Raw genomic sequence first — 21,274 nt, 5'->3', positions numbered from 1 at the left:
GAAGATATCCTTAATTTTGTATTTTTACTGAATTTTTTGGTGATTTTTCTCATTTTCAGTAAAAATTCTTCTTCTCTGAAACCGCCAGCCCAATTGCTCTCAAATTTGGGTTGGATCTTTTTGGGTTGGATTTTGCGAGGGTGTTACGCTTCTAATTTGTTGAAATTATGACAAAATTGGGAAAATTACTATTTTGGAGCAATTTTGTCATTTTTGGTCAAAAAATCTTAAACAGTATTTTCTTTCTAAAACCCCTGGACAGACAGCTTTTGTATTTGGTACACAGACGTACAGATATGACAATAGTTAGATATGTGGAAATTGTCCTGAAATATACAAATTTGTATTTTTAAGACAATATTGTCATTTTTGGTCAAGAAAACTTGTTCTCAAAATTACTTATTTGATAGCTTTGTAATTTGGTATAAAGCCCCGAGGGATGTTATTAGATAAATTTTCTGCTCAAAGTGTTGGGAAACCCCCAAATTTGTATATTTTAGGTAATTTTCTCAGTTTGTGACCTTAAATGACCTACACCAACCCAGGATATGTTTTGAGACAGTTTTAAAGGCTGTGAACATAATTTTGTCATATTTGGTATCAATTTGTAGGAAAATTTGATCCAGAAAACAAAGCTTGGGTGAATTTTTTCATTGCGGACCAATTTTTGCAACTTTTCTAAGTAAGACATACAAGAACTGATGAGAAATTTGGATCCAGGATAATTCCAGATGTTGTAATCACCGCCCACAGTGGAAGGCATTTCACCATCTGTAACTAACTTAAGTGCTGTTTACATTAGAATGATAACACTCATGGCATTAATTAAAAAATTCCCAAGGTTGTAAATATATTTCCTGTCAATGACATCTGGCGTTATGTAATACCAAGGGATGGATCATTTGATATTCAGGAGGGTAGGGTCTAGAAGATTGATGAGGTAGCATTACTTTTTTACCAGATCCCTTGTACATTTTTTTACCCACTCCCACCCTTTCTTCTTATCAAACCTTCTCTGTCTATTTTTTGTTGTTGACATTTGCTTATGTATTTAGGATCTGCTTGTCCCATTGCTATAGAAGTTGATATGCATGTTCCTAAAGATGACCTCCAGTACCTAAGTTGGAGACCTTATTTGCTTTTGTCATTCTTGTTCCTGGTTTAAATATTTCTCGAATGGACCAATTCAAACCAAATGTGAGCACACTGTCCTTGACGGTATTTTTTTATTTTCTTGTCTGTAAGTGGCTGCCTAATGGCGCTGTTGATGAGCAAATAAAATAAAATAAAAAAATAAAAAAAATAAAAATGCAATAGAATAATACATCTTGAAAAATAGATTTTCAGATAGATGGTCATAATTCTAACTATTTACATGTCTTATTGCAACTACAACATTTGATCAAATTGATCACAAATCTTTGTATTCAACATTCATACACAAGTACTACGTGTTTTGAGTTTGGACTGGACTGCCTTGACAAGATATATTTAATAAGTGTCCCTCATATCTCTGATCAACCTGCTCAAATTTTAGAAATCATTAGTGACTCAAATAAAACGTTGTACGGTGAGCATTTCCCTGCTAGCTCAGTGAAAACCACGACAAAATTCTGTGTAACCAGAAGAAGTGCGCTGGGACCATAATCTTGCCAACTTGGTTGAATCAGGGCAGTTTTTAGCTTTCATTTTGTTATCTGTACCGGTATATGAAAATGGAAGCTAATATGATAGGTGGGAAAAGCCAGTGTTTGTTTGTCTTTTGTATGTGTGTGTATGTCAATCCAGTGCTTCCACTACCAAATTGGTGCGTTTATCACTTTGATATGTGGTAAATGGGATCATTGGCTAAACAGCTCCTGTTGTTGGAGTGAAAGATACACCCCCCCCCCAATATGCAGATGAGGTCGAAAAAGAACTCATAAACTTCAAGTCATATTCCTCTGATTTTTAAGTCTTATTTACCCCACAATGTTTACTTTTCCCACAACCGTATAATGAACTACATGCAGTATGAACCCTAGTTATGAACTGTCACGCTCACTTGTTAGGGTTGTGTTTCCATTCTAATGATGTGACTGTCAGGAAATATTTTAATAGCTTCTTGTCTATTTATAGACAGAGAAGCTATTGGAGTTGAATCAGGTGTGGCAGCAACTTTCGTCTGTCAACTTCCAACTTCCGTCCATCAATATCCATCGACGTCATGGCATTGTGATGAGTCATATCATAAACTGGTGGAGGTGTTCATGTTTCAGGTTGAGGTGTAGGAGAACTGAGCTGTGACAAAAAATCAAAAGGGACTTAGCCACAGTGTTAAAGCTGCTGTTCTCAATCCCAGGTTTGCGCATTAGTGGGTGCTCCATCCAGTCAACATAGTATCGTTTTCATTGTTTTGCTTCAAAAGTCGCAATATTAGTAGATTTACAAACAGAAACTATTCACATCAAACGTCAATGGGCACATCGGAATACGTACATTTTGGCATGAGGTATTTTCACCGTCAGTGGTGCATTTGAGTTACAGATTTCAATGATTACAGCAGTGTGTTGCTTGGTGCTGGATGCAGACAGTGTCCGTGACCTACAAAATTACCACTACAAGTTAATTTACTGGTGTACAAAAAACACGATCTGCATCGCTCGAATCTCTCAAATTCTTAGAACTAATATGTTTAAAGTTGGAAACACCGATGTCGAAATAATATAAAGCGAGTATTTTCTGAAGATTGAACCGTGATCCCGACGTACTCAACCAGCCAAAGTATTAATGTGGCCAAGATGGCGGTAGGATGTCAGAAAACAAGCCCAGATTACCCTGTATCACATTATTTGCCAATTTGTGTTGCGAGACTTTGTTTGGATTGGAACCAAAATTGTACAAAAATCAGATGCATTTCCGAAACTCGGACAGGAAATCTTTTAAATTCCTCAGACGTAGTGAACTTTGATCGATATGCAGATCGGAACTGCATCGCGTCGGTTATTGATATGATGGCACTGCACATTGATACGTCATATAGCAGTGATGACAGAACAAAACAGAGGAAGTCAAATCAACATTTGGTTTATTAGTAGACTCTTGGAGGTACAAACGACACTCCATGGAAAACTATACAAAAATACCGTACCGCTTCACACCTCTGTGCCAGGGTATTGAACCTTTCTTGATTTGCTTGAAATCCTTTGTTTACAGATTAAATTAGTTTTTTAAAAGAAATTACTTTTAAACACTTCTAGCATATATTCTTTACAGGGTCATGTATTTCAAGGAAAATATGCCTATTAAAAGGACATAAGCCGTAACTTGTGGCAAGTTTTCAGTATTCTGCTTCTGTATATCAACTACGGTGTATGACCCTAATCCGTTCGTCATGCTGAAATTTCGAGTATTCTTTTTATCAACACAGCTTGTACGATATGTGTGTAGTGATCACTATTTATTGTTTACAAATGAATTCTAGTCTGGACTTGAAAACAATTTTCAACAATAACAATGGAGATTATACTCATATGGGTTGTGTTGATATGCTAAATACTTGGCATTAAAATTACAGTTTACGTATTCAATGCAGAAAGTGTGGGGAAACCACAAAACAAAAGTTCTGAAAAAAAATAGCCAAAAAATACAGCTTATATGGAGCTTTAAAAACAGTAATTTCATCACTTTTAATTTAAATAAGCATTTTTCATCATCTTTAAAGGACTCTTTGGAAATTGCATAAAAACAGTTAATTATGACTTAAAATGTTCATTTGGTATACATTTAATTTGCACACCCCAGGTTGTGTGTTTCACATGCACTCAGGTCAACAGGGAAGTGCGTTATTACTATTTCTGGATTGCTATTTCTTATTTCTGAATTATTTAACTTCTTTCCACATTGAACTATCTTTAGGCAGTTTATACTGTAGCTTAGACTTTTTCTGATTGATACATTTAATCATCTTGTGGGTTCTTTGGGTCCATATCCACCTCATGCCCCTACATCATCAACTATTTGCCAACTAGTCCATGCCAACAACCAATTACCTGACCTAGCCACACATTGGAGAAGCTGCAGCGTCATTGACAGTATTTTTGAGTAATTGCCAACATTTAATAATCAACGTTTTATGAATAGTAAACCAAGTATACTATGTATTCAAACACCAGCTACATTGTAATTCATCAGGAATAAAGAAGAAACACATGGCATTGACACTGCAGAGTGTGGTGATTTGTTTATGTTTCTCTGTCTGACAGGTGTGGAGTGGCCCTGGTGTGTTGTGTAATTGAGAGCATGTAGCTGATAAATCCAGTCCTGCTGTGTTAATGTTGTAAAATCGCTGAAACATGTCGATAAAAATAACCCCTTGGCCAATTCAGTTTTGCAGCTTTAAAGATTTTGATTTTATATCATTAATTGTGAGTTAAAAAATAATACTTTGAATGTATCATATTTGCTTCTTTACAATACAAGCACTCAGAAAATATGATCGCACCCATTAATTTAGTTGGGTACTGTTCTGGTTACTTGCATAGTATATTGAACGTGCATATGCATAGTCGGTAAGCCAATGGCTTGACTATTACAAGCCAAGGCCCATAGAAGCTATTGAATTTTATACGTACAGTTACTTGGGCCTACCACATCTAACGAAATATGAGGAAAGTGTCATGGACACTTATTTTTGTTTCAGTTTTTCATTACAATCTACAGGTTTTTAAATTTATCTACAAAGACATCCTTACCAAGTAAATATCAGGAAAAGTTTAAAGTAGCGGTATGGTAAATTAACAAAATGACAGGCTTAGAACTCTAAATTTGCTAAAAAAGGATGCAAACTAAAAATAACTGTTATACAGTATGAGAGTATACCATACTAAAACCTTTCATCAGCCATGAAAATATTTTCAAAGGAGCTGTTTGCTCATGCCTACTGATGTTATGCTGTATATGTCTTCCATGCCACCTACATGTAAGTCTATATAGTAGCTACCATGCAATTGGCGCAGTTTTCTTCATTTCACAAGCAATTACATTAAAACACTTTCATGGATTTTACAGAGTTTGAAAGATGCCGAAGATTACTACAAACGCAAAATGGAATTCATATCAGTTCAAATAGAAAAAGTTGCTAATCTACTTCAAGAGAAGGCAAAACTGAAACAAGGTATGTATACATGAGTTAAATGTGCTCTTGTGTTTTGATGAGGGCCTAAATTTAATGAACCTACATAGTAATGATGCATCCTGGCAAGTAGGTTTTAAAATGTAGCCCACTCACAGATATTGTAAACTATCACAAGTATTCAGAAGCCTATCTTCAGATGTCTACACCTTTCACTAATGTATTGCAGCAGGGTTTTTATTAAGAGCTGGTGAAAATGGCCAATAACTTTTTCAGTTTTGCTGGTAACTTTGATGAAAATTGATAATCTTTGGTGGCTAAAATGTTTTATTACTTTCCTGAAAGCTGTTGAAATATATCACAAATTAGTCCGAATGGACAAGCTTGGGGGACTTAGAGATTTGGTTGTGTCTGTGCATGTGTCAGTGTGTCTGTGCATACGTTCATGCAAATTTTTCAGAGATGCCTAGGGCTATTTCATTCAAACGTGGTACAAGGATTTCCTCCCTTGCCGTACATATGCAGTTTGATTTGTTTTATGATACAATCTTACATTGTATATGGCTTGGTAACTGCCATTTTGTTTCCTGTATTTGATGTCTACTCAGACAGGTTTTGACCAATGTCTTTCAAACTTGGCACAAAGACAACACACTGTAACTTACATGTGGACGTAAATGATTTTGGCAATATGAAAATGGACATGTTTGTTTTTGTTAGTCCTTACGGACAACGTCCGGGGTGACTTATAGGTTTGGTTATATCCATGTGTACGTCCATTCACACAAATTTCTCAGAGATGCCTTGAGCGGCAGAAGACTAGCACATGTGTAGTTCTCCGGACAGAATTAGCGTAGGCTACTTACATTCTTGAGATACTATGACTAATCTGGAAATCGTTAAGATACCGGTATAACCAAATGACAGTATGCAAACTGGCTGAAAATGTTATTATTTATTATTAAAATTTAACACATTTCCGAGTATGATATGGTTTCAAACTTTTAATCAACTCAAAGATCTCATTACATGGATTCAAAATTTACCTTAAAACAAAAATGACCAGAATTACCCAATTGCTAGATAAAGCCAGGGTGTAGAGCCTTGTGATTGGATAATTGTCAGCTGCGTTGTTTTTAAGTCCTGTTTTAATGACAGGGATCTATAGTTTCTTCTGACAATTTTACAGGTTCTGTGTAGGGACTAAACTTTTTTCAAATTTTGAAGCAATCTTCAAAAATGATGCAGTCAATATTGAAAAGTTACTTTAAATTATTGAATACAAGATTGATAGTGTTCATTTTTGAACAGAATTAGAATTGGTAACATTATCATTTGTACAATGTTCTATCAGTAATTTTAGCCGAGGTTTTCTAATCTTAGTTCATATTGGCCATTTCAGTCGATGAAAAACAATGAAAATATTAGCAAATCTCTATTATTAAAAGTCATGCGTATTTAAGTTTTAATGCTGTCGATAATTTGAAAATGATGTCCATTTAAGTGGATAAGATTGAAAACCATAGATTACTATTTATGAGGATAAGATTTTAAAATGTGTACTTTGTTTGTTGCAGCTGTTGTTGAAGTGATGCAGATGAAGATACAGGCACAGCTAGCTCACCAACAACAGGCTACTGCTAAATCATAATATTCTAATGTCAGATCATCTCACAATGGCATAAGACACAATAGATACTGTATAATGTATATTCTATCCATTACCTGTTGTTGTGCAAAATTTTAGTTTTGCTGTAATGATTCATAACAGAGTTGGATGACCTAGTTGTTTTGCTTACAAAAAAGAACTTTCTCACCATTAAGTTTGCTTATATTCTGAAGTTTGTATTTGTACATTTTTATGTGAAAAATCTGTCAATGATTACACTTTAGCAACACAAGAAAGTAACTGTCATTTTCAATGGAGAATTCGCCAATAAATGCACCTTTCAAGTGAGGAAATACCTCCACCACCACTGCTATTTAAAAACCTAGATATGCAAAAGCCTAAATATTTAAAAGCCCCGTTGATGAAACATTCACACTGGTGTCATTTGCACAAGAATCAAAGAAATTAACAGTCAATCCGAAATTACATTTTACTTAACCTGCAACACAACTTCCATAATTCTTGTAGTGTAGGTACATTTATGTACAATGAACAATTTCTGAAACGTTTGTCTAAGTATGTACCATGAGCAGCTACTGTGGTTTATTGTCTAAATATGAACTACATGCATGAGCAGTTACTGTGGTTTAGTCTGTTCATCTAAGCATGTACCATGAACAGTTACTTTGACTTTTGACAAAGCTTGTACCATGAACAGCTACTGTAGTTAAAACCAAAGAGTACGAAAACATTTCTTTTTCAATAAAATCATGCTTTAGGGTCAATTATTTTAACTTGTACCATGGAAACATACATTCAAATTCAATGGCATTCATACTATTTTAGATTTTTTTGAAATAAAAGTCGTGAAATGCACTAAAATGGTTCCAGATTTTGTTTAATTATGACTAACATTAGAGTTGTTAGATGAATAAAATTATTATTCATTTTTCATTGCATTAACTACAAAACACTGGAATCTGAAATGTCAAAAAAATAAGGGAAACTAAAATATTTTCAGATTCCCCTTATACCAAGAGTAAAAATTTTCAAATCCCGCCACTACTACAGCCAGAACTGTCATATCCCCCTGAAATCATCCTTGCCCCCCCCACCCCTTCAGTATTTGTGAGGGCAGCCTAATGCAAATTATTGAAACCGTTACCAACACACACATAAGGCAGATCTTGGCCCAAAAATGCCCACCCAAGCTTGGCTTTAATCTGAAAAAGTGGCCTTTTCAAGTGGGAATTTAACAATAGATATTTTTCACTTCAACTTTCCTCTGGTCTTGACACAGGGGGCAGATGAAAGTCCCTTGGGGTGGGGAGGAGGGGTTTTTTGTGCAACGGTTTACCTTATTTGATTTTATTAATTTTGACTGTGATATTTCAAATAAAGCTTTCGACTCCAAACTGTCTGTGTTTCCAATACCTACAATTCCTTATCTCCTCTTCAACCAGTGCACACACCACTCTTATTGCTGCGCAAACATTGCCAACTTGTTAATGACTGCGTATCAGCCGATTAGCTTATTAAGTCAACATCACAGCTGTCCCACACACGTAGTAAAATATTTTACTTCTTACATTCTTGATTCTTTGACCTTGCTCACCTCCAACCCTAAATAGAATAGTCTCACTACACAGTCATATCTGCCATTAAATAAAACACAAATCGTCGCATTCATCCACTCAAACATTCACAAATCACAGACTTTAACCAAGTCTGGTTCAGCAGCATACATGATGTCTTTGTTTCAAGTTTGGGTTTTTTTCGACGCAGAAATTTCACCAAAAGGTCACTTCTGTATCGAGATATTGTGTAATCAATTTCTTTGGATGTGTAAGTCGATTTTGAAAGCGATAGAAAGATTGAGTGGTGTTGAAAAAATCCGTGCATAAAATTAGCATAAATTAAGCATCCATGGCAGATAACATGGGATTGCTTGAGTATAAGCCCCTCCCCTAGTTTTACTGCCGTTTTTTGTTGCCGAACCGGGGGCTTATACTCAGACGAGTACGGAATATCATTCTCTCATCAAAATCCACAGTAACTTTGTTAAAGTCCTAGTCTTATGTCGTTAATGGGGAAAGTTTGTTAAACATGCAAATTAGTCATTTGCTGAAGTTACCATGAAAATGAATTTCAATAATGTTATGTCATATTATCTTCACTGTATATGGCATGTTTTGTTATCTTTGATCACGTCAATCCGCATCCGCATCTTGTGCTGCCATTCTCAACGGATATGCGTTTTTAGAACATCATTAATAATGCAAATAAGCATAAAATATGCGAGCAACCACCACCAAAGTTCAATTGCTATTCCATAACAGATTCTATGTGCCACATTTGAGTATGATCCCACAAGCCGTTCTTGAGATATCGCGCTGACAGACCGACAGACATCATTGCGACATTAGCTCATGTGAAACCCAACTCTTCAAATTTTGAGTGCAGATAGATTTTGACCTAATTCTTTGGAAAGCTTGTAAACAATGGCTTGCATTGTGAACACTCCAATGGGAGATCATTCTATACTTTTTGCAGATATGAATGTTGTCAACAAGAACCATAGGCCAGTGAATAAATAGAACATGAACTTGATCTGGTGTGGTATGAATGACACTGCGCTTCGGGGCATGGCATGATCATTGACCACTTTGCATCCATGATTTACTTTTTATAGCTTTTTACTTTGTTCAACGGGCAGCAAATGTTGGAGTGAGATGTCTTCATGGAGATTAGCAACAAATCCAATCAATGTACCGCATTTCGAAAGCATTGTTAGCTTGACTATGTTAAACTTGAAAACCAAACTGTTGAATTGAGGAAAAGATTACCAATTTTCTGGTATTAGAATCCAAGACTTGAGATTTCCGATAAAGGGGTCTGGCATTAATTTTGTTCAAAAGATTTCTTACTAGTCTGTCCATTTAGAACGATGATCAATACCTATCTGCTCCTAAATATTTTACTCTTGTTTTCTGAGAAACTCTAGTTCAACCTCTTCACCCCCAATTCCCTGTACACAGGTCCACAGTCACCATTGATAATAATGGGTTTGGACCAAACCATGGTGGTGAAAGGGTTAATTTGGAGTTTAAGTTTCCAACTTGTGTTTGGAAGCAAATAAAGTTGACTCAGTCTATCCCAGATAAAGAAATATTTTGTTGTGTGTATGCCATTTGTCAAAACAATATGGTTCATAACTTCAGTGATGCTTGATTCCATTCACAATCTTTTTGCAAGAACTTAACAAAGCTGACATCAGCATATAAAAATATCTATAAGTCACAGCCCATTTCATATCATTTGCATAAATAAAGAATTACAGAGGTCCTAAAATTGACCCATTAGGAACACCATATACATTTTGACTACAGGTAGCTGCCTTCTGAAATATGTGAACCAGTTGAAAGCAGTGTTAGACAAACTGATTGACTTTTCAGGTCACCACAAGTAAGATCTTATGATAGACTGCATCAAATGCTTTTTAGTCGTCTGAGGGAACTTGTTGATTGGGCTCTGTGTGTGTATATTCGGCTCTGTGTGTGTATGTCCACTCAGGTATCTTAGATATGCAAGGGCTGGTTTCTTTTAAACTTGGTACAATGATAATACACTTGCATTCATATGTACTTTGATTTATTTTGCTTTTGTTATCCCCTACTCGTCTGAGTATAAGCTGCTGCTTGTGTATAAGTTCCTCGCTGATTTTAGAGGATTTTTGAAAATGCTGTACATCCGTGTATAAGTCCCTACCATTCACCATACCCCAAATTCACTTCTTGGCAAAGGTACTTGTCAGAAGGTGCATGTTGATCTCCAATACATTAGCATTTAACACTTACCAATATGATGTATATCCCATTATTTAGTTAAATCAACCCTTCAACAAGTAACATAAACATGACTACTGATCACTCATTTCCAATTGATTAATACTCAATTTGACCATGTGGGGACTATGTCATAAATGACGGCATGTGAATCTAACAAGATCATCCCAATATAATTACCTTTATTCCTTTCGGTAGGAATATAATCAGTTAAAAATTGAAGACATATCAGTCATATAAGATGTACAAAATCCAGATTGAAACCTATACAGAATTTTTGAATCTTAAAAATACTTGGTCACATCTTTCCGATACCCTTGAAATAACACTTTCAAAACTTAGATGAAGCACTGACGTCTTATAGTGTTCTCTACAGTTATCTCTGGCAGTTCTTGTCCTCAGATTGCTATGAATAGAAATACAATTTTTTCTGCCTTATCCATCAATTGACATAATTTTTGACATATTTACATTCCTTGAAAACCTTGGGGTCATTTGACTATTTTAATTTCAAAAGTAGTTTATCTTGCTTTCTAATACTATTTAAAACATGTGCCTCCACCCATGGCTGAGATTTTGTTTTAGGCAAAGAAGTCTGAAAAGCACTACCGAGTCCAACATTCTGGGGAAAGAACATTTTCAAATCATTCCATGCAGAATCCACTACATCATATCTCTATGGAACAACATATCTTTCGAATCAGCATACTTAAGATTTTACTCTTCTGTGCATCTTATTCAGACCATGAGAGGGACTGTTGAGAACTTCATAGCTCAGAAATATAAAACATAGGGCCAAAGTCCCTGAAGCTACTACAGACATGGATACAAAATTAAGTATTTCCTGACTGTATGAAATTATCTCCCAAAGGTCATCCTAGGGACAGGGCTCGAAACCAAATATTAAAGCTGTCTGACCAGCGGTTTTGAAAAAAAAAAGCGACCCAACAGCTGACAGGGCTCTGCTGTGTTAGGTAGAGAATAACATGTATTGATGAAGAAGGTGGATAATCTTTGATAGCTCATTTCAGGATGGCCTGAACAAATATGGCAAAATTAGCTGCAAAAATACAAAATTGATGATTTCATCATAATTTCAATATATTACATTAAGATAAAGCCTAGGAACCTATATACCAAATATCAAAGCTATCAGATGAGTAACATTTGAGTAACAAATATTTTGACCAAAAATGGCAAAAATTGACCAAAAAATACAAGAATTGAAGATTTCATCAAATTTCAGTATATTACACTAAGACAACCCCTAGGAACCTGTATACCAAATATCAAAGGCATCAGACAAGTAGTTTTTGGGAAACACATTTTTTGACCAAAAATGGCAAAAATTGCACCAAAAATACAAAATTTCAGATTTCGTCATATATTCAATAATGAAGGAACCTGTATACCAAATATCAAAGCTGTCAGATGAGCGGTTTTGATGAAATAAAGTTTTGACCAAAAATGACAAAAAAATTCCTTAAAAATACAGATTTGCATATTTCATCACAATTTGAACAAATCTAAGTTGGGTTATCCCTAGGGACGTGTACACTAAATAACAAAGCTGTTTGACCAGCGGTTATGAAGAAGATTTTTTACTAAAAACGCCTTTTTTTGCGCTAATTTGCATATTTTTGACAATATCAAAAAATAGTTTCTCAAAATCATATTTTTAATCTACACAACAAATATCAAATCTGTAAGTACTGTGGTTCTCAAGATAGAACTACAGTCTATAGAAGCTAATGGGTATCCGTCCGGTGTCCGTCGTCAGTCTGTATGTATGTATGTATGTCTGTTTGTGAGGATGTCCATCCACTCAAATATCTTGAGGGCCGCAGTACTTACAGATTTGATGTTTGTTGTGTAGAGCAAAATATGATTTCCAGAAACAATCTTGTTTTGTTTTTTTGATTTTGTTGAAAATATGCAAATTACCTCAAAAAAAGGTGTTTTTGGTAAAAAATCTTCTTCATAACCGCTGGTCAGACAGCTTTGATATTTGGTATACAGATTCCTAGGAATGACCTAAGTTAGATTTGTGCAAATTGTGATTAAATATATGCAAATTTGTATTTTTAAGGAATTTTGTTGTTGTTTTTGGTCAAAAATTTATTTCATCAAAACCACTTGTCTGACAACTTTGATATTTGGTATACAGGTTCAAAGGGATGATCAAAATATGATTTATTTAAATTATGATGAAATCTACAATTTTGTATGTTTGAGGCAATTTTTGCTGTTTTTGGTCAAAAAATTATTTTTGGTTAAAAAAATGGTTTCTCAAAAACTACTTGTCTGATAGCTTTGATATCTGGTATACAGCTTCAAAGGGTGGATCAAAATGTGATATATTTAAATTGTGATGAAATTTACAATTTTGTATTTTCCGGGCAATGTTTGCCATTTTTTGTTAAAAATTATGTTTATCACAAATCATCTGTCTGATAGATTTGATGTTTGGTATACAGGTTCCTAGGGGTTATCTTAGTGTGATGTATTGAAATAATGATGGAATCTTCAATTTTTGTATTTTTGGGTTAATTTTTGCCATTTTTGGTCAAAACCTTTGTTTCAAAAGTTACTCATCTGATATTTTTGACACTTTTTATACAGATTCCTAGGTTTTATATTAATGTGATATATTGATATTATGATGAAATCTTCAATTTTGTATTTTAGCAGCTAATTTTGCCATTTTTGGTCAGGCCATCCTAAAATGAGCTATCAAAGATATCCACCATCTTCATCAACAAATGTCACAAATAGTTATCCTCGACATAACACAGCAGAGCTCTATAGGCTTTTAGGTCGCTTCTTTCTTCAAAACCGCTGGTCAAACAGCTTTGATATTTGGTATACAGGCACCTTAGGACAACCTTAGTGAGACAATTTCAGACAGTCAGGAAATATTTTGTATCCATGTCTATAGTAGCTTCAGGGACATTGGCCCTATGTTTGATTTATCAAGTACACATGGAATTAGTTTAGCTAAATTTGTGTAATAGTTGGGTAACAGATGTGGCTATGTGTGATGACAGTAGCAATGCAAAAGTCAGCGTAAAATGGCCAAAAGGTAGCCATATTACATTATGTGGCAAAGAAATTATTTTACGTTTATATGTATAGTCGTAATGTGTTGATCTTGTGCGAAGTTTGAATGATATCAGTTGAGGCACATAAATGGCTGTAGACATGAAAAAAGTGGAAAAAAAAAATGGCCGCCTGGCAGCCGGATAAGATTGTATCACAGAACCAATCAAAATGCCTATGTCACAGAGTATTATCCTAAGTTTAAAAGAAATCGACCAGAGCATGTCTGAATTACCTGCGTGGCAGCATGCACGCATGGAACTCAAGCAATACTCAAAGCTCTTTCTTAGAAGTAGACATGTACACATACATGTAATAGATGAAACGATGCCATAATTTAACACATCTGAACAAGAGAATTTTACAAAAAGCGAACTAAATTTTGAAGTGATCTAATACGATAAGTCCATGAAAAAATTCCAGATTTTTTAAAGAAACTATCAGTACTTCATATGTTCACATTTTGAACTGTTCTAAGAAACAACAAATCTGCATATTTTTGAAAGTTAATGCATTCCTTTGAAGAAGTCTGCATGTTTACTATAGTTACAGATTCATGCCTTTGTTAAGCTGTAAATGACTCCATTTTGTACGTGTTCAGTGTTACTTCAGATCCATTCCCTTTGTATTTGGTAGAAATACTGTGATTATTCCACCAAATGCCAGCAATACAGCTACAGCTAGTATAGGAACAGCGCAGTAAAGATCAATAAAAACACCAAACACTAGATTGCCTGTTATGGCAGCAATTCTGTTGACTACAGATTGCATTCCAACTGCTGTTGCCCTGTCAATGAAAAACGAAAATCATCATTAAATCATTTGCATGAACAAATTACAAAGATGGTAATGGTGTGTTTGCAGTCAGATACATCTATCTTCCTTTCAGAGCTAAATTTTACAACTAAGGGTGACCTAAGTCAGCTTTGTTCAAATTGTGAATTATGCATATTTGTATTTGGGGGGGGGGGGATTTTTCCTGTTTTTTGTCAAAAAATCTTCTCTGAAACTGCTTGTCCAATTGCTTTGAAACTTAGTATTGAGGTTCCTTGGATTGACTTTACAATAGGGGTTGTTTGTATTGTGCTAGAATTTGCACATTTGTGTTTTGGGGCAATTTTTCTGATTTTTAACTGTAATAGTGCTGATCGCAAATGACGTCACTGTTCTCTCTCATTAATATGCATAAATAAACATTTGTCCGCAATTTCCGCATAAATGACGAAAATAAAACCTGCAAGTGTTAGAATCGCTATTTAGCGTCACACTTATTCGTATGAATTGATGACTGAGATTACAAGCTGCAACAACAGCCACGCATACAACGACAAAATTTGTCCGAATTTCAGCATATTTGTCCAAAAGTAGCGCGCGTGCAGCTATATTTAGTAACAAACCCGAAATCGCGATCAACGCTATTGCACATCAGGTTTCTGTGAATGGTCATCAGTATTCCCTTAATTGACAAACTAGCAACATTTATTATCTTAATCATTTTAAATATCGCAGTGAACCTACATCGGCTGCTAGGTTACTTGTTTACGCTATTTTTTACTGCTGATGACAGTAGGGAATTTACTAAATATATCATGCTTTTCGTCTTTGATCTTTCAAATTAAATACCAAAAAGATAACTTTGGTTGAAGACCCTGGGAATGTTTGTCTTAAAGTATTTTATAAAATATCAATATAAAGTACCACAAGTTCTGAAGTGTTCTACACACTGCATCAATAGTTCTCGAATAATATTTTTCATTAAAACAAGGATCATACAACATATAAAGCAAGGACACCATCTATATCATATCAGTAAGACGTTTTGTCAAACCATGACATTTTAGGCATTGCTGAAAAAAGAGCCAACATACTGTTTAGTACTAACCTCATATTAGTTGGATAACATTCAACACCAATGACATTGAGGGCTGCCCATCCAATCACTGAAATCCCACCAAATATGCAGGACATTGCCAACACTTCAGCTCTACTGCTCAGAAACCATATGAAAAATACACTACAGCCAGAGACCAGTAAACTTCCACCTAGAATCGTAAAAGAATCATGTATTTTAAGTTAGTTTAGCTTTGTTACTTTGAATGTTAGAGGTCTGAATGACTATTACGAACGCAGAGATATTTTCAAATGGTTAAACTATCAAAAAGCTTCTATTGTTATTTTACAAGAAGTCCATGGGAGAGGGATTGATTTACACAGTGGGAAAGAGAATGGGGCGGGAAAATATTTCTTTCGAAGGTTCTACGTCCAGCCGAGGGGTTGCTTTTATGTTAACATATAATACTACCTTTAAGGTGGAAAGTGTTCATAGAGATGAGAATGGTAGAGTTTTGGTCATTAATGGCAAGTACAACAGCAAAGGTTTGTCTGTGTGTGCTGTGTATGCCAAAATGATTGCATTCAAAGAAAAAAGTTCTTTTTCGAACTCTGTGATTTCATCGATATTCATGCTTTGTATAATAATTTTATAATTGGTGGGGACTTTAATTGTTCTCTAGATGACAGCATAGATAGATATCCCATGTCCTTCAGAAGTGATAAGTCAGTTCCCTCATTACGTAGATTACTACACTACTTTAACGTAATAGATATATGGAGGGAACGCAACCCACGGTCAAAACAATTCACTTGGCGTTGGTTACGTCCCACTAGCTTTAAAATGCTGGAAATTTATATCAGGCATTATTTCAAAATTATGCAACTTTGAAATTGAGGTCTTCAACAAGGCGTCCCAACAAGCCATCCCGACGCCCAGGTCCCTGGAATCATGTTGACACCACAAATGGCAACAATCTCCATTTGCAAAGTTCAAACTAACACACATAAATACCTGTAACCTCCTATTCTCCTTGTATGCTCGACTGACTAACTCCAAATGCTGTGTTTCCGACCAGTGTAGACGGGTTGACTAGGATGATTGCAAAGTCGTTGCAATGCATCGTACATTTAGTTTTGCTGATGAGGGTGCATTGCGCACGGGAATTCTAAAAGTTAACTCGAAAACTACCCTCAAGGGAAATGCCTGGTAAAGGCATGGTTGAGTAAAAAATCCACGCATTCAATGAAAGGCGCTCGCGAGTATGTGTAGCAAGTAAGGATAAGTTTCCCAATTCAGGTAGGGTATATATATAATACCAAATGTGAACTAAAAAATTATCATGACATCAGACAGTCTTGGTATAAAAAATTAGCATACCCTCAGATTAGAAGGTTTACTTTCATTTTCCAAGCATATTTGAACTAAAAGTGTTTACAATAGTATATTTATTTATAAAACCAGAATTTCACCTCACACTTCAGAACCAGATCTTAGACAATATCAGCTGGAGCAAAAATGTGTACACCTTAAAGACTAAAATATATACACATATACACAAAAATTCATATTTCTTACCAAGTAAGGCTTTCCTCCCAAGTTTATCAATTGTCAAAGTTGCAAAGAGGTTTCCTGGAAAGTTTGATACAGCAGTAATAAAACTATCCCTGTATATACTGCTGTCTGTGTCAGAAGAATTGCTTGTTAAATTAGCTGGCAGGACAGAACATGCAGATCCACTGACTTCAACTCTCTTAAATATTTCGGGAAACCACAACCACACTCCATAGTATCTGAAAAAGTTTTGACAGTTAAAGCAGCTTATTAATATTATTGCGTATTTACTATTTATCAAACTTTTGCTGCCAGATTCCATACCAACTCAAGATAGACACAGTTACGGTACAACTTTAGTTAAATTCTGGAATAACCAGATATGAACTAAAATGCTCACGTGTTTCATCATATATTACATTTATGTGTAAATTTGAACCTTTGCCACATGTTTGCAACTTCATTGAAAGTGTTATGATCAACATAATGAACATTATTCACCACAGATCAATTCTAAAGGTCATTAAGTATTCAAATATGTAATTAGCTGAAATAAACTTAATATAGCACGTCAATCTGATTAAAATCAGATGTAGAGTACGGCAACGTCTTCTTATGCGTATGCGGTATTCTCTAGCTGTCGCCTCTCACTACAGCGAAAGAATACCGCGTACGCATAAGAAGACGTCACCATACTCTACATCTGATTTTAATCAGATTGTATAGCACGTGTAATTGCCTTTGGTCAAATCCTTCAAGCTATATATGCTGAACTGTAAAAGCTTATTAGATCTGCAAATTATCAATTAGCTGACACGAAAATGCGCAATGACTTTCAATATTGTTATAACCTGGTATAATCATCAATGTATATAGAATGTTTTGCCAACTGTGATCAAGTAAATCCCAGTATATATATCCCTAATTAGGAAAGTTCATTAAATATGCAAATTAGCAATTGACTGAAATGTTGTCATTAAATATGGAAATTAGGAATAGGTTGAAATAAAAATTTTTAATGACTTTCAATAATGTTGTATCACAGTATCTTTAACGTACATAAGTTTCGTCAACTTTTGTCTAGTATATATAACAAATTAGGCAAGTTCATTAAATATGCAAATAAGAAATTGGCTACAGTAAAATGCTTAATGACTTTCAATAATGTTATATTATAGTATCTTCAAGTATTTCAGATTTGTGCAATGTGTTTTTCAGAGTGGAATGTCTTCTCGTTGTTTTCTGAATGTTCAACAAAATAACATCAAAAAACCAAAATTGGCATGCGTATAAAAGCATTTGTTGACTGTGGAGAGAAGAGGTCGCAATCATAAGTAAGTGGCCGACCTCTTCCACTGGCTGAGCTTGCAACTGGCCGACTTCTCTGGTTACCAATTTATTTTGCAGTCTGTGAGTGAGCGATTGAGTGACTCGGGTAGACATACATTGGATTTTCGGCCGAAAGTAGTTAGAAAAGGTAGTTTTTCATGCACGATCCAAATCAGCACCGCAGTCGCCGTGTATTCCGCCTATCAGCAGGGCTGTGGTGAGAGCTCAGGCCGTAGATACACCGGGAACACACAGCATTGTACGCAGGGCTGCTTTTGAGACATACAGTGAGTAGCGCCCATCCAGTGAACGACTTTGGCTGCTCAGCTCTACTGTTACTTATACACTCCAGTATAATGTGCACAAGACAACTGAAATTTGAAAGTGTGTTGTGTTGTATACTTGGCGCTGCAGATTTGAACAACGATCAGATGATTACATGCAAGGGAACACGACATTGCATCGATGCACTCGACCTCGCAATCGTGTAACGTGCAATCTGATTGGCTGCTTCAGAGCTGAGGTTTGAACGCGACCTTCTATGGGAGTTGGTCAGATGTAGTGAGAGGAGACAGCAAAAGAATACTACGTACGTATAGACGTCACCATACTCTACATCTGATTTTAATCAGATTGGCCTTACCATTAAACATCACCAGGATTGAGTGATATGGGCATGGGTATATGATAAAGTTACATAACACTTCTTGAACTTACCCAAACGATAATGTAAAGATAATAGTAAGAAGACACACAGAAACTTTTCGATGTGGTGGGACAAAGAGTTTTCTTGTTGAAGTGAAAATTTCACGACAATTCTTCTTGCACTGTGACAAAAGACTTCTTAAAGTTTTTCTGGAATGTCTAGTTTGTAACAGCTTACGTGCTTCAGGGGATGCCTGAAGTAGTTGTACCTGCAACAAAGAGAAAGCAGTCAATGATAAATTTTGAAAGAAACATGTTAGTAGTTGGTAGATTTGTGGTCGAAGAGTGGTTTTGAGAAAAGATAACAACATTATGAATTTATTCAATGCTTCCAGTGCTTCCACAGGTGAAATCAGAAACATTATCTCTTTTTAAATGTCTATCTCTTTTTAAATCTAAAGTAAACTTGTTTTATCAACAGAAATTTAAAACTCATTTCAATTCCACTGACACTTGTACATGGATTGTTATCCAATGGCATCTGTAACATGCCGCTGTCACAGATGCCATCCAACGTAATTTGCTCCTGTGTGAGATTTTATCTAACAATTTTTTTTTTGTTTTTATCATGTGAATGTTTGATGACCATTTTATCTGATTGTTGTTGTCCTTTCATTTTTTTCCCCATTTTTGATGTATGGTGGGACAGTTCTAGAGGTGTTCGACACCTGTTTGTCTTAACCATTTACTGGCTTCTGTTTCAGTCTCGACTTTGTATGTGTTTTCTCTTGTAGTATAGTTGTTTTATTATTTTTTGGGTGTCTATGTTTCAGTCTTGTTATCTTTGAATGCCAGTGAGGAAGTATAATAAATAAAATAAAAATAAATAAATTATATTTATAGATACTAATCCAAAGAACAGTTGTAGACAGCTGTATATACATCATGGAAATTGAGTGTGGAAAAACCATAAGATAAATTTCACTATAAATCTAGCGTCTTAGCTGTGCAGGTACATGTATCATGTATACAAATATATCGCATGACTTTGATCAAATCCAAATGGCTGCTAAGGCACTGAACTTGTTGAAATTTCATACGCAAGCCTCGCAGTACTTGGCCATTGAAGCCATGTGGTTTACGCTAATCTACATGTCACATATTCTTTTAGTTCATGAAGATGACATTTAGAAACCTTTCACAAGATGTAAAAGTTAAAATATGGTTGCCAAACCGTTTGAGTACTTGAAGTTTTGTATCGATACATGCACATTTGCCGTATGCCACTCAAGGATGATAAATACCTTTTAGACACTTTCAGATTTTTATTTTTTTCTCAATTGGACATGTCCCAAACCCCAATAACGTATATATTTTCTGAAAGCCCTGATATAGAGCTATCCGACTAAGCACAGTACACGGTCATTATTTGCATAAGAGTCACGTGACAAGCGTTTTGCTGAACCTTCCAAAAACCAGTTTTTCCTGCCTTAAGCGAACACGCTGCAAGATTTCCGGTTGAAATTTCTTCATTGACAAGCCTTGACTATATCCTTCAAAACCTGTCTGCGATTTTTTTTTGGAGGCTCCATTCAAATTATATGGCGTGATAATTAAAATTCCTTGAAAAGCACCTTCGTCCCACACAAAAACAAAGGCAGATAAAGGAAATCCCAGACACGGATTTTGAGTTCATTTCCAATGGACAGTGTGAATTTCAAGCAGCTAGTGTTTGTGAGTGCGAATTGACGAGGTGCCAAAGAAGGCTACCTCATTCACACATTGAATTCGAGAAAAACGCAAAAAACCTGTTTTGTTACTTTGACGCCACGGTGTTTGATAATTAAATGTGCATTAACCTAATCGTGGTCATATTTTGTTACCTAGTGATAATGTCGACCGGGAATTGACAGTTGTTCAAAGAAAACGTCCGAGGAAAATAAAAACTGCCGATTTTCGGCAGCCTTCATTTCGGCACGTCGCTACAGCAAATGGCTTCAGTGGGCGAAAACAATGACGTCAGCAATCATTACTGATATCGGGCGTGTCCTAAATTCATATGTAAATAAGCTTGCACAACGTGACGTAGACTCGATACTATCGGACTAATTGTTTATTGTTCACAAGTTGTGAGAAGTGATCTAATAAATGAAGAAACTTGAGACGTCAAGCACCGCAAAGCGGCGAGTTCAACCTCCTACCCACAACCATATAAGCTTACGAGCTCTGCATGGCAGGGCTGTGTTACC

The 21,274-nt window shown here is 35.5% G+C and overlaps 2 protein-coding genes across 4 annotated transcripts in view; one reads left to right on the top strand and one right to left on the bottom strand.

The window, feature by feature from the left end:
- The window catches only part of LOC139117573 (prefoldin subunit 5-like), a 79,173-nt gene extending 68,175 nt beyond the window's left edge, over positions 1 to 10,998 (top strand). For both annotated transcript variants that reach the window (XM_070680808.1, XM_070680807.1), the window contains 2 exons: positions 5,050 to 5,155; positions 6,691 to 10,998. In XM_070680808.1, the coding sequence (XP_070536909.1) occupies positions 5,050 to 5,155; positions 6,691 to 6,764 (180 nt within the window). In that variant the 3' untranslated portion in view covers positions 6,765 to 10,998. The remainder of the gene's footprint in view (positions 1 to 5,049; positions 5,156 to 6,690) is intronic.
- The window catches only part of LOC139117570 (synaptic vesicle glycoprotein 2C-like), a 98,267-nt gene continuing 77,650 nt past the window's right edge, over positions 658 to 21,274 (bottom strand). For both annotated transcript variants that reach the window (XM_070680797.1, XM_070680798.1), the window contains exons 7-10: positions 19,098 to 19,294; positions 17,076 to 17,290; positions 15,549 to 15,708; positions 658 to 14,453 (exon numbers count right to left, since the gene is read on the bottom strand). In XM_070680797.1, the coding sequence (XP_070536898.1) occupies positions 14,270 to 14,453; positions 15,549 to 15,708; positions 17,076 to 17,290; positions 19,098 to 19,294 (756 nt within the window). In that variant the 3' untranslated portion in view covers positions 658 to 14,269. The remainder of the gene's footprint in view (positions 14,454 to 15,548; positions 15,709 to 17,075; positions 17,291 to 19,097; positions 19,295 to 21,274) is intronic.

Source organism: Ptychodera flava, chromosome 18 (assembly GCF_041260155.1).
Source record: "Ptychodera flava strain L36383 chromosome 18, AS_Pfla_20210202, whole genome shotgun sequence".
NCBI lineage: Eukaryota > Metazoa > Hemichordata > Enteropneusta > Ptychoderidae > Ptychodera > Ptychodera flava.
Note: the sequence above shows the minus strand (reverse complement) of the source record. Positions and strands in the feature narration are given on the sequence as shown.